Source organism: Struthio camelus, chromosome 11 (assembly GCF_040807025.1).
Source record: "Struthio camelus isolate bStrCam1 chromosome 11, bStrCam1.hap1, whole genome shotgun sequence".
NCBI lineage: Eukaryota > Metazoa > Chordata > Aves > Struthioniformes > Struthionidae > Struthio > Struthio camelus.
Window position 1 is genome coordinate 22986142 of NC_090952.1, and position 12492 is coordinate 22998633.

The 12492-nt window shown below is 38.6% G+C and overlaps 1 protein-coding gene and 1 long non-coding RNA gene across 5 annotated transcripts in view; both read left to right on the plus strand.

Moving 5' to 3' along the window:
* Positions 1–367: 367 nt before the first annotated feature.
* On the plus strand, positions 368–1494 carry LOC138068740 (uncharacterized). The gene is made up of 2 exons (XR_011143473.1): positions 368–494; positions 1401–1494. It is a non-coding gene; the product is annotated as an uncharacterized lncRNA (long non-coding RNA).
* Positions 1495–7681: 6187 nt separating this feature from the next.
* ARHGEF6 (Rac/Cdc42 guanine nucleotide exchange factor 6) overlaps positions 7682–12492 on the plus strand; it is a 43802-nt gene continuing 38991 nt past the window's right edge. Inside the window, exons 1-2 of one of the 4 annotated variants that reach the window (XM_009684868.2) lie at positions 7682–7916; positions 8942–9025. In XM_009684868.2, the coding sequence (XP_009683163.1) occupies positions 7752–7916; positions 8942–9025 (249 nt within the window). In that variant the 5' untranslated portion in view covers positions 7682–7751. Of the gene's footprint in view, positions 7917–8886; positions 9026–12492 lie in introns of those variants that run through there. The other 3 variants (XM_009684867.2, XM_068957091.1, XM_068957093.1) reach the window with 3 other exon arrangements.

Consider the following 12492-nt stretch of genomic DNA (forward strand, 5'->3'; position numbering starts at 1 on the left):
GGGCTATTCCACGCTAGAAGTTCAGTTTGGCTAGATACTGAAGTCACATGGTGTCCCTAATACAAAATGCCTTCAAATGCTTGTGTAAAGAGAAATACAGGATATCAGTCACTTGACCTGAAAAAGCAAATGGATAATACTATTCTTTGCCTTCCTACTGTTTGATGGGGAGTTTGAAAAGATCTCCCAACCACGTAAAAGCCATGTACATGTAAGTCAGCTACAGAATACTGTAAAATTAAAAAAAAAAAAAATATGACCAATTCCATCAAAGAAGCTGCAAAACGGTGCTTACTCATACTGTTTCAAATTTTTGCAACTCTGTAGTGTCTCACTTTTAAAGGAACATCTTTGATTCCAAAGGAGAAAATAAGATAAGCAAAAGAAGTCTTTCTCCAACTTCTCAAAGGCTTATGGCTTCATAAAAACAAGTGAATCTTTCAGCATTCCACAACTGATTTAAAGCATCAAATGCCTGTGAAACAGCAAAGATGGTAAGCAAAGCAAACTAGTTTTTCAGTCTAAGTCAAAATTGAACCAAATTATCTTCTAGTACAGTAAGACAAGCTGCACGTCATGGCAATGGAAGTGCTGTCTAGATTTAAAAAAAAAAAAAAAAAGGAAATGCTGCAGTACATTAGAAGTTCTCCAAATTCAACATTTCTTCTTGGATAAAAGTATTTATGGCACCAATTTTGAAACTAAGGACATTGAGAATGCAGCTCAGTGTAGACAGAATATTGCAAAGTAAGGTTGGGAGGGGGTATTTTGTGCCCAATACCTTTCAGTGAAGATGCTTAAGCAGGCTGCTTATACTATATTTTAATAAAATTAAAGCCTTGTGAAATGAGAAATAGGTTTAGATTGAAAAATGTCACCTCGGCTATTGGGAGTTTGAAGCAAGCCATTGCAAACTTGATGTTTAGTTGGATGCCTGACTGTTTAGTTTGACACTGCATTACAGGGATATTCTAGTACATGTGGCAGAACCTGTGGCAAGTTGTGACTCAGGTAAAGCCATGAAGTTCAAAAGATGCTCTTGAATATAGTAGACGTGAAGACCTCCAACTAAAAAAAAAAAAACACAAAGCAAAAGCCTTGTACTACTGTTTAGTCCTCAATAAATTTTGTCGTTCAACATAAGGATTTAACATGGCAGTGCACCATTGGAAAGGAATGAGAATCCATAAGCCATGCAACCTGTCACTAAACCATTCCAGTCCATTCCAAGCCAGTGAATCTTCCACAACTTAAAAAGAGAAGTAGTAACACTTGCAACAGACTAATCTGCAAGCCCAAACTTGTGACTTTTGGAAGGGGGGGGGGGGGGGACACTATAGGTTGACTCTTATCCTAAAACGTGCTTATTCTCAGTTTGTTGTATCTTATTTTGATTGCAGGTTGATACTTTTTTGAAGATAACCTCTGAAATAATGCTGACTCGTATGTGTTAATGACAGAGACGGGTGGTGGCTGTACCAGTACAGAAGGTAAGTAGTATGCTGGTAGAACAGCTGGATAGATGATTTCTGGAGGTTCTGTATTTATAGACTTGAGTGGACGTTCCTGGTGTAATCTCCAGTTCCAAGTGGCTGAGTCGTCTCTGCTTTCTGTTTGAAAGCAAGTTTTGGAGGAGGAGAAGGTTATAGCAGGCCTTTTAATTACTACGTTAGGAACGATAAGGAGAGACTTGCTTCTCATCTCTAGAAATTGGTCCAGTTTGGGTACAACCTATTGTTACTACAAATGCACCTCGATCACACTGCAGAAATTTACTTAGTCTAGGAATCTTAGTGTAAAGACCATCAAAAAAAAAAAGTGGAGTAATAGATGTATGTGCAGATATTTAATCAGTCTTGTTAAATAGGTAGAACATGAAGTTAAATGACTAAACTGTGTAGTCTTTGATTAGGAGTTTATCTCTTCAGAGGTCTTTGGATTAAGCAGTAGACTTTCCAGCAACTCGAAAATGATTCAAAACTGTGTTTCATGGCTTTGAAGCCTACCACGTTAATATTCTCTGTGAGTGGAGGGACAGGTAGATACAGGAGCAACTGTCTCCAAACTATGTTAAAGAGTGACTGTCAGTTTCTTTTCTTCTGGTGCTCACTAGGAAAAAAAAGAATGAAAGCAGTATTTGTTGTTGTTCTTCTAGAACTTTCTGGAAAACTCTTCAACCAAATAATTGTCCCAAAAAGGTTTGAAACAACTTTTTTATTGCGTGCAATGTCTGTTACAAACTAGTATACAGTAAACGATAAGGGCAAATCCTTCTTCCAAGGAAAGATTTATGTAAAAATTGTGTGTATTTGCAGAAGTTTGGCGAGAAAACATCTTTTTATGTAACGAATGTTTTTCAAAGTACTTTATAAACACAAGAACATAATTTGATGTTAATTTCAAATGCTGCTTTTAAGCACCAGCTTTTTAAATGGCAAAAAGAAGAGGCTTTAGTTGGTACGGTGGTGTTTATCTGACCCATTGTTACCGATTTTAGGGAGGCTGTGTCTCGTGTGAGAGAAAGGTTAGTTTGCGTACTATATGCTTGTAATTTCAGTTTACTTAAATTTATTCTTTTTGATTTAAAGCCTCAGCCACAGCAACTAAATATCTGAAATGTTTTTGTCAGAGTACTCTTGCCAAATTGCTCCTGTTACGTTTATTTAGAGGAAAAAAATATGCCTTTATTTCAGGGTACTGGATTTTACTTCAGAAAACGATGGGAACGTCATGTATGTTTCCGTGCTAAGAGTCAGAGGAAACATAGAACTAACCCAATCAAAGAAAAACTACTACCTGACCAACTTTCAGATTTCTGTCACTGTTGATACAATTTCAACCAAAAGACCCCCCCCTACTTTCTTCATTTTCATGTTATTCTTAAGCGTGACTGTTAGTGTGTTAAAATCACAAAACCTACCAGAAAGGACACTATTTGAACTGCAGTGTCTACTATTTGAACTGCAAAAATAAATAAATTAGATAACATAATCTTTCTTTCATTCAGAAATCACTGAGCTCAATAATATGACACCATCTTAGATTAGAGGAATGCATCTATAATAAGCTCTTTCTCTTTTTCCCAAGAACTAGTAGACGTAAATTCTTAAATTCACAGTTTGAGGCTCGCCTGGATAATGAATTAATGAATCCTCTGATAAAGAGGTGGAACGCTGGCATTAATATGCTGCATCGTTGGTGACTTGACAAAGTTTTCCCGAATCACCTTGCAGATTATGTTAGAATATTTTTAACTTTTGGATCTGTGTGTCGCATATTAGCGTTAATTCTCTTGTGTTGGCTGGGAAGGAGAAGATAAAATAAATTATCCTTGGCAAGTGAAAAGGTTTCTCTCTTTCTGGAATATTAGATTTGTTTTACTATGGATTAGTACTTAGTGGACCGTGTTGTAATTAATAAAGATATTCAAGATAAAATTACACTTCTTTAGCCTACTTTGCAGCTTATAAACCTTACTAAATTTTCTAACAGGAAAGGTGACAATGTTAGTTTAAGGAGTGGTAGATAGTACTTAACGGACTGCATGGCAGGAAAGCTAATACTGTCTTACTAAAAATAAGGATGTAGTTGTACTAATTCAGCAAGCTATTTGCCTTTTCTTGATCCTAAGTTGATAGCAATAATAATTGCGTTTTTAATTCAGTTCACACCACAACGTTATTTACAGATGTGCGTATGTGCATACCAGTTTATTATGGGAGAGCCAGTGGGATTTTGTGGTGGCAGTTTTGAAGGGATGTACCCTGGAATTACTTGGTGCTCCCCCCGGAGATGCTGTTGTACAATAGGAATACAGGTAGACCTCAGACTGTTTCGATTGTTGTAGTTAAGTACTGATGTATTTTCATACCCTTGGCACAAATTGAAAACAACCCAAATGTCTGCATTGTGCATGTATAAATACATTGATCAACTCAAAGATTATTTAGCCTTTTTGTCTGTCTGCTGGTTTCTGAGAGTGTACTAACTTGACTTTCCTCTTTTCAGTTATGGGGACTGGAAGAAGGCACTGGAGCAGTGGAGATGTGTTGGAAAATCGAAGGATAACAAAATACAACAGATAAAACTTGGGCTTTGAGTACGATGTTGACCAGTATTTGTTTTAGAGGGCTGTGTTTCATTCAGGAATTGCATCTGAAAGTAGTGCTACTTATCTCTTGGATGTAAGCTCTCAGATAAGTGGAAACCAGTTGCTGTTTCTGCAGCTAACCTCTTCTAAGTAGTAAGCCCTTTTTTTTTAGTCAGTATACATGCATCAGTGGATTGTGCAGCAGAAGAACATTCCAGCGGTGCTCTTCACATAGGGTGCTTTTGTTGTGTGCTAAAAAAGGAGCAAGTTTCATAAAAGTGAGTTTGAGCCCTCCAAAATGCAGAGGAAAAGGGTGTCCTTCACAAAGAAAGAGACCGATAAAAGTTGTATGACATTTTTACATTAACAGTGGTATAACTGTTCAAGCCTTTTTGATGGGAGGAAGGAAGTGCTGATAAAACCATATTTGTGATAAATCCCCAGAATAGTATTCAGAAAAACTCCAGCCAGCGTTACTACTACTTATACATGTGCCGTTCTATAGAAACAAGATGTTTTCTTAATTTACCTAGGTTTTGGTGCATTCATACCCTCATAAGTGTTGATGTGCCAATGTATACGAGAGTAATCCTCAGTCATCATTTTTTCATAAAGCTAACTACAGATTGATGGAAATCTTTACACAGTCATGGCTAATAAAGTTTATATTGACTTCTTGTACTGTAGACATAAACTGATTTTATTTAAACAACACCTAGTCTATAAGGATTAGCTTAAAAAGAAAACATGCATTTCTTACTGAAAGAATTTAAAACTGCCTTTGGGTTTGGGGTAAGACTCTCACTTTGAGCTTCAGTTATGGACTGCAAACTCTAGGGAGTGCGTCTTCCTGTATGTAGCAAGGCGATGGACAGAATTGCATTATTTTCCAGGGCTAATAAACTTACTGTTAAACAAAAGCATTATTAGCTTGTTTAAGGAACTCCTTGCTTCTTAGCTACACGTACGTGGTGGAAATAGTTACCATTATTATACAGTAATGGAAGTTTATTGTTATGAAGAGGTCTTAGAGAATGCACCTCATTTCTTCAAGAATGGTGATATGCTGTGCTATTAAAAGACGCCTTTTTAGCCGTAGTTTATCGTCTGGCTGCGGCTGCCTAAAATACAATCCCAGCACACGAGCTACTGTATGAACAAAAATTACGTCTGCCTAACATGGTAAATAGATCATGTTGGTGCTGCATTCCCATTAGCTTATGCGCTGACTCAAATTACGTTCTTGAAAGTCTCTAGTTTAAAAGGAGATTGTAGACCAACATGCTTTTCTAAAGCTAATACTATCGTCATTATCAGTCATTGTCTGAATCAGACTGCAATAGAAGTTTATTGGTAACTTAGGGGTGAAGGTTGACTCTGCATGAGAAGATTGACAGTTCGTTTGATTTGTCCCTGTCAGCAGATAGCTAATGTTGAGATCAGAGATGATAACTTTTCCAAAGAAAGACCAAACAAGAAACTGTTCCTCACTTTGTGGATCTACCTCGATACCCGTGGTTCTGCCACAGAATTACTTCACCAGTGAGAAGAGGTGAAAACATCGGTACATTTTCAGTGGGATCCTGATGTTCTGAAAGATGTAAAAGTTGGCCTCAAAGTAGTTAGAGTACCATATGTTTTGGGGGCTTTCTGAATGTGTGAGAGAGCAAATGGCTCTGGGTCAGTCTTTCGAGCTGTTGGTACGTGTCCAGCACGTCAGAGGTATTTTCATTTAATCATAGTTGCAACTGATGGATGCAGAACAGGCATGGAACTCTTAAGACTGTCTGCCAAAAAATGAAAGGTTAGATACTTGTTTTGGAGGGGGGAATGAGCAAAGTATTCTTTGGCGTTCAGGTTTGTAGTACCGCGTTTAATGAAGCAGGTGTGGATTTTTCCCTTCCTTGAAGTACTTCTCGTGCTCTACATCAGAAGCCGGTGGATTCTAATCAAGAATACTGGAGTGGATGTCTTCCATTTGAGAATGGTGGGCCACAGTATATGAATGAGCATTGCCAATTATCTTGCCTACTATAGATTTGAGAAAAGGCAAGCTCTGAAAGTGGAGAGTGCAAGTATGCACTTCCACAAACAAAATAGTACTGCTCATGAGAACTTTAAAAAAGCCTACTGTTTTGAGGGTCTCTAATTATAAATTTCAAGTAAATTTTTCTGCACATACGGATAGCTATAGATGAACTTTACCAGATGGCAGTGAGTTTTGTGATTTAGCTTCAGTCAGTGTTAACCATTCACTCTGGCAGCTGCTAGTGTTACTAGTATTTTCATATAAAACAGAATTCATCCCAACATCCTGTGGCCAAAAATCTCTAAACCTAAAAGGGCAGTTCTGAATTCTTACTACTAGCTATTAAAAATGATCCTTAGGTATGTCCCAGTCGTAGGACCTGGAAAGTGGGGACACAAAACAACACATACCTTGCATGTAGTTTTTTCCTTTTGCTCTTCTCTTTCTCCCTACACCTCAAATTATAAGCCTCAGCGATTCAAGAGAGCTGATGTCTTGAAACCAGCTGCTTCAAGCAACAGGCTCAGGAATTGATTTATCATTTAGAACATTGTCAGAGAATTTTTGGTCTCTAGGATAGTTACTTCTTCCTGTTTCATTGCTTTCTATCCCTGTTGCTCTAGTTAACTTCTTAGGAGTCATGAGTTGGTTAGAAAATGGTAGTTTTCTGTCTGTTGGTGAAAGGACAGTTGGAAAACTGTGAGATGACTGGACTCTACTAAATTAACATCACCAGTAGTGCTGGCTAATATTACCCTAGAGCAGGGTAAAAAATTCCTAAAACGACTCTATCCTCATGCAGTAGATCCTGTAGAGAGCTTGTAGAAAGGGACGCTTTAATGGGACAAGTAAAATAGTTGGAAATTTTCATTCTCTGCTTCATATAAAAAAAGACTTAAATTTGGTTTATGAAGTTTTCACAGTTACCCAAGATGTTTGCTTTGACAGATGGTAATCTTGCAAAAGAACATTTTGGATTATATGTTTATTTCTTGTATAAAATAGTTGAGGAAAAAAATGAGATTTTGACAAATGCGTGATTAGAATCATAATCAGATTTTGCAAATGGAAAACTGTTGTAAAATGGCAGTGATTTAAAATGAAGACTTTACCTCAGAAAGTTAAAAATTAAATTTTATTTAAAAGCTTGCATGGCATGTTTCCCCCCAAATCATCTGTAGTGTAACATACAATTTTAATACTGTAAATATTGCAGTGCACTAGGAAATACTGACCTTTACTTTGTTGAACAATAGCCACAAGACCAAGCTTACCAGGTTGTAGAATGACATCTGTCACAAGGAGAAAGTAACTAGGTAAGACCTTGGTACAATATAAGTATCTGCACAGAATACTTCTGTTTTCAGAAATGCTGAAAATGTGTAGTAGGTATGCTTTCACTATATCCCTTTGAAGTAACAGAGTTCTGTAAACCATTGTACAAGGACGTTTCCTACCTTAGAGTAACTATAGTTCTGGTTCTTAAAATTCAGTGAGTTTCAGTGCCCAGTGAAAAAAAGTCGTTTCACTCTTAAGCCCTGCACGCGCCAGAAGAGGCAGGAAGATGTAATCACGGATGTGGGTTAGAGCGAGTTGTTGCACAGAAGTGCAGTGAAGGCAGAACTCTCAGCAATGAATCCAGAAGAGCAAATTGTAACATGGCTTATTTCATTAGGAGTTTTGAATTCTCCCAAGAAAATAGTAGAGGATCCAGAGGAGTTCCTGAAAACTTCTCTGAAAGATGGAATAGTGCTTTGTAGACTCATTAATCGCCTTCTTCCAGGATCTGCAGAAAAGGTAACTTTTTAGATACGTTTCACTAGCCTGAAGTTAGAGCGCTGTTTGGTGAAATAGTGCACTGCTTATTATAGGATATGGTTTTCTTTGGTAGGTAGCATGAGTGAGGAAGATCAGCAAGATCAACATGTTTAAGTTACTAGTTAAATCTAACTTAGGGTAAAGTAGGATCCTAGCTTTCGGTTTTTGATTTTCTCTCTTTAACATCCACAAAAACCCAGAAGGTTGTAGTTTGGCGACTTAGGTGTTCCTTTCAGCGGCAGAGGAAATACTAGGCCTACCAAAAGTCAAAAAACACCTTATTTTTGAACAGATGGATGTGTGGTTTGTCTCTATAGAAGTAAATATAGTTTGGAACTGTCACTGTAAAATACCTTGCTATTCAGGAAGTACATTGGGGAGAGCAAGATGAGGCTAGAAGTAAATGAACCTTGCATCCGTGCCATTTTGAACTGTTTCAAGTCAAGCAAATACGTTTATGTTGAAGCAGTTTAAGCCATCTGAGAACCTTGTATTAGGGTTTTGCTAGGCATATGTGTGTGCAGTCCAAAACAGTGATAAGTAACTGTGGGGAAAAAAGGGGAAGGAGTGTGATGAGAGATAGGAAATGGCAGCACAGAAGAGAATCTGTTTTAATTAAAGGAAGAAGCAGGTTCGTCCCCACCCTGTAAAATAGGTGCCTTTGTTTAAAAAGCAAAAATCACTTTTGTTAGCTACTTATCTCTTGTTTATATATGATGGTTTGGGGCAGTGCATTCTTAAAGGTCATCAGTTTCCCACTATCGCTTTAGGGCACTGTCGTATGTTGACATTCAAAACAAGATGCCGACCATTTCGATTTATGCATCACTTCCTCCGGTGGCTCTTTCTTCCTGGTTCGACAGCTTGCCTGCCACCCCCATCCGCCCCCTTAAGAAGCTTCCCTAATTCAATATAAAACGCACATGTCAATATTCATGCAGGCCTTCTGAATAGAGGCTGTGCAGAAGGTAACATAGTGATCTTGGTGGATTTTATTTCTTTAGTATTGTCTGGAGCCTAAAAATGAAGCTGATTGCATCAGTAATATTCAAGAGTTCCTAAAAGGCTGTGCAGTTTTTAAAGTGGAGGTAAGTCAACTAGTATCCTTCACATTATTTTGTTCTCATAATGTGCTTGTTTAATATATATTCTAAAAGGAAGCCAAATACCAGAGGGGCAGGTAGTCATTCCTAATCTTTTGTATCGGGAACGTGAATAAGAATGTGGGTAATGTAATATTGTGGCTGGAGAATTTGGAAATGGAGTGTTTTGACTGTGAGCTTAACAGATTCCTTCAAGACTTTGAGAGGAATCTAAACAGTCACATAGAAATATACACAGCGATAACAGAAATTCTGTCTAAACACAGTTGAGCTGTGTTGACCGCTTTGGTTTTTTTTTTTTTTTTTTTCCCTCCCCCACAAGGGCTTGCCATTTTTAGCCTTGCTTTAGTATAAAGGTGAAATATTCTTAATACTGCAGTATTTTTATCCATTTGCAAGCACTGAGAGAGATTCTGCCAAATACGTCATATGAAGTGGTCCTTATACATACAAATAATCCTATTGTAGACAAAAGATAACTTTTCAGTGGCTATTCCTGGTGCTGTATGATTCTTATGCCTAATCATCGTTCGTATTTACAAGAACAGAGTCCAAATGCATCACTTAAGAGTTCAGATAATTTTGCCGTTATATTTTTACAAATGCACATGCATTTAAAATGTTTTTAAAAACTTTGATATAACCCTTAAATTTCTACAGTAAAAAGGACCCTGTATCTAAGAGCTGTCACTAACTTGTTTGAAGTTTTATCCACATTACAAAAAATATATATATATATTCTGAAGATAAATTCCGCTAGAAGTAGGGAACAGCATCCTTGGGCATTACAGAAAATTATGCACCACAGTGAGAGAGGGTCGAACCCATGGCAGCCCTGTTGCTGTGCTTTTCCTTTGGAGGTCTAAACAAGCAAAAAGAGACACTCTTCTCTTTTTAGCTAGCCGGCATGAAAATTCCTTCATTCCAGAAGTGTTTAACTAGCCTGTTGTTTCCCACTAATCCATTGCTAAAAGCCTACTGCAGCAGCCTAGTTTTAAGAGCAGACACATATAGAATCACTGAAGGGCTATCAGATCAGAAATCAGTGTTGCCAGTCTTCTGGTACTTGACCATGTGATTTTTTTTCAGTTTTTCAGAGAGATTATTTTTCTATTTAAAAAATAGATCTAGTCATAATTGTTGTGGTGGAAAACACTAAAAATAGGAATCAAACTGCAAAAATACAAGTCAAGGGAACAGTCTTGAACTCTGTCACGCTTTAAAATCTCATAATTTTTAATCTGGTCCTGAAATACTGCAGCCCCACTTCACAATTTTCAAATACTAGGGATGGGCAATATTTTGCATCCAGCCCTGGATGCAGCTCTGATCGTACTTGTTCCTTTTCTTTCTTGGTTTTATTTTAAGAAAAGAGTTCCAAATTTTTGTTTTTCTGATTTATAAGCCCCGTAATCGTTGAAATACTCTGAGCCTTCAGTTACTTTCATAGTGCACGTGATTGCCCCTTCTCAGTTCTCTAAAGCTAAATAAAAGCTCAAATCGAAAGTAGACCTCTAAAGCTAAATAAAAGCTCAAATCTCTCAAGCTTGCATTTAAATTTTGCAGCCAAATGAAAATAATTTCTCATTGTTTTTTCATGGTACCAGAAATATTAGTAACAGTCATATTAGAGCACCAAGTGAAAACAGGAATTTTGCTTCTTTCTGGTTCCCCTCTGTAGTCTTGCTCTGGATGGTACAGCTCAGATGGTGGACAAGAGAGGGTATGTATCAGAGTGGTCATGCTCCTCCCATATTGCCACCTTTTCTGAGTGCTGTGGAGGCAAGGCCACAGGGGACGTGGTATCCTTCTGCCATCTCTGTTGCTCCTAAAGGTTGCCCTGTCTGGACCTTCTTGGCAAAGAGACTAAGCAGCGTACCTGTTGCTGGCCCTCCTTCCTATCAGATGCTTAGTTGGCCTTGGGAAGGGCCACTGCCCTTCAGAGGGGGGTTGTCTACGTTTACTCTGAAATCAGGAGCATCAGAGCAGACAGGGCACCTTCTTGTTCCGAAATCCTTCAGCAGTGAAACTACAGTGACTTGGCGTTTGCTGCATCTAAGGAAGATGAGCATAGCATAGCAAAAACGGTCTGCTCCAGTAATCTAGCTTGAGGAAAGAGTAACACAAGGAAAGCTTTAATCTTAATAACAGGTTTGAGTTCCCTGAATGCCATGCTGCTGGTTACTCAGACTTTGGATTTGACAATAAAAACCTAATGGTTCTGTCAAATTCTGCCCTTCTCCAAGTGCCATGAAGGACTCCATTCCTTAGGAGAAAGAAATAGCCTGCCATTGCATTTGAGGTCCTTCTGCTGTCTTCAGACTGATAAGTGTATGTTAAGGTCAGAGATTCTGTTCCTGTTGCAGATGTGAGCAAAAGCGGAAGGAAGTTCAGAGGAAATTCGGAGGTCAGGACTTCTACTCTGGATATCCTGACTTCTACAAAAGGCCTCACATCAGGGAATCTCAAGCATGAGAAACTTCATACGTGATATTAGCATCCCATCCTAGCACCCCATGGCTTCATCACAGTTTGCTACAGCAATGGCTACTTTCATACTATGCCTCAAGTTTGTTTTTGTTTGTCACAGATGCTGGTACAGCTGCCATTTGGAGCCAAATACATACTTTTACCAGGCATTGCTAGCACACAGGAAAGGTGATTAGTTTGGAAGGAGAGCGTTTTCAACACAATTTGGCTGACACCTATGTCTGACCTTCCGCTGAATTGATACTGCTTTCCAATCTGTTCCCGTGGGAGGGCATTCAAGAGGTTACCCCTGTAGAGCTACATCTACGCGCTTCCCTCCTACCCTTCTTCTTTGTCGTCCTGGTAACTCTTAATCTTGGGAAGTGGAAGAAAGGCACAGCAAGGCAAGCAGCACCTTCTCCCTTTTTACAGTAACAGTGAAACATTTAGGCATAATGGAAGGGAGGGAAAAGGACTCTATGTGACCTTCCTGCAATGAGGTGGCTCCATTAAGCTGCAGCAGCTGTACGGGCCAGTGCAGTGAGCTGGAAGGGTCCATCTCATTTCAGGGTATAAATAACTAAACTTCACTTTTCCTTAGCTCCAACCTGGGGCTAAATCCTGCAAAGATTTGCTGCTTCAAATGCGTCAGTCCAAAAAAGGAAGGCGAGCAGGGCAATCAGCTCCTACTTCTAACAAGACAAGTGTTGTAATTAGATGAAACAATGAGACTGCATCTAAAATTTTCCCACCGCTTTTCAGTGCCAAAATTTTCATGTCTATCAGTCCGACTCTGTTGAGACAGACGACTGGGGCAGAGGACATGAGCGCTCATTTGGAACTTGCCCTTAGATGAATTCTTTGGTAGTTTGAACTGAGGAAAAGCACAGATGACCTGGTTGTACTTTATCTAGACTGTGGCTTCAACCTCTGAGCTGTCTACATGACCCAAGAGCTGATCCAGTAAGTGAGTACTGCTAAAG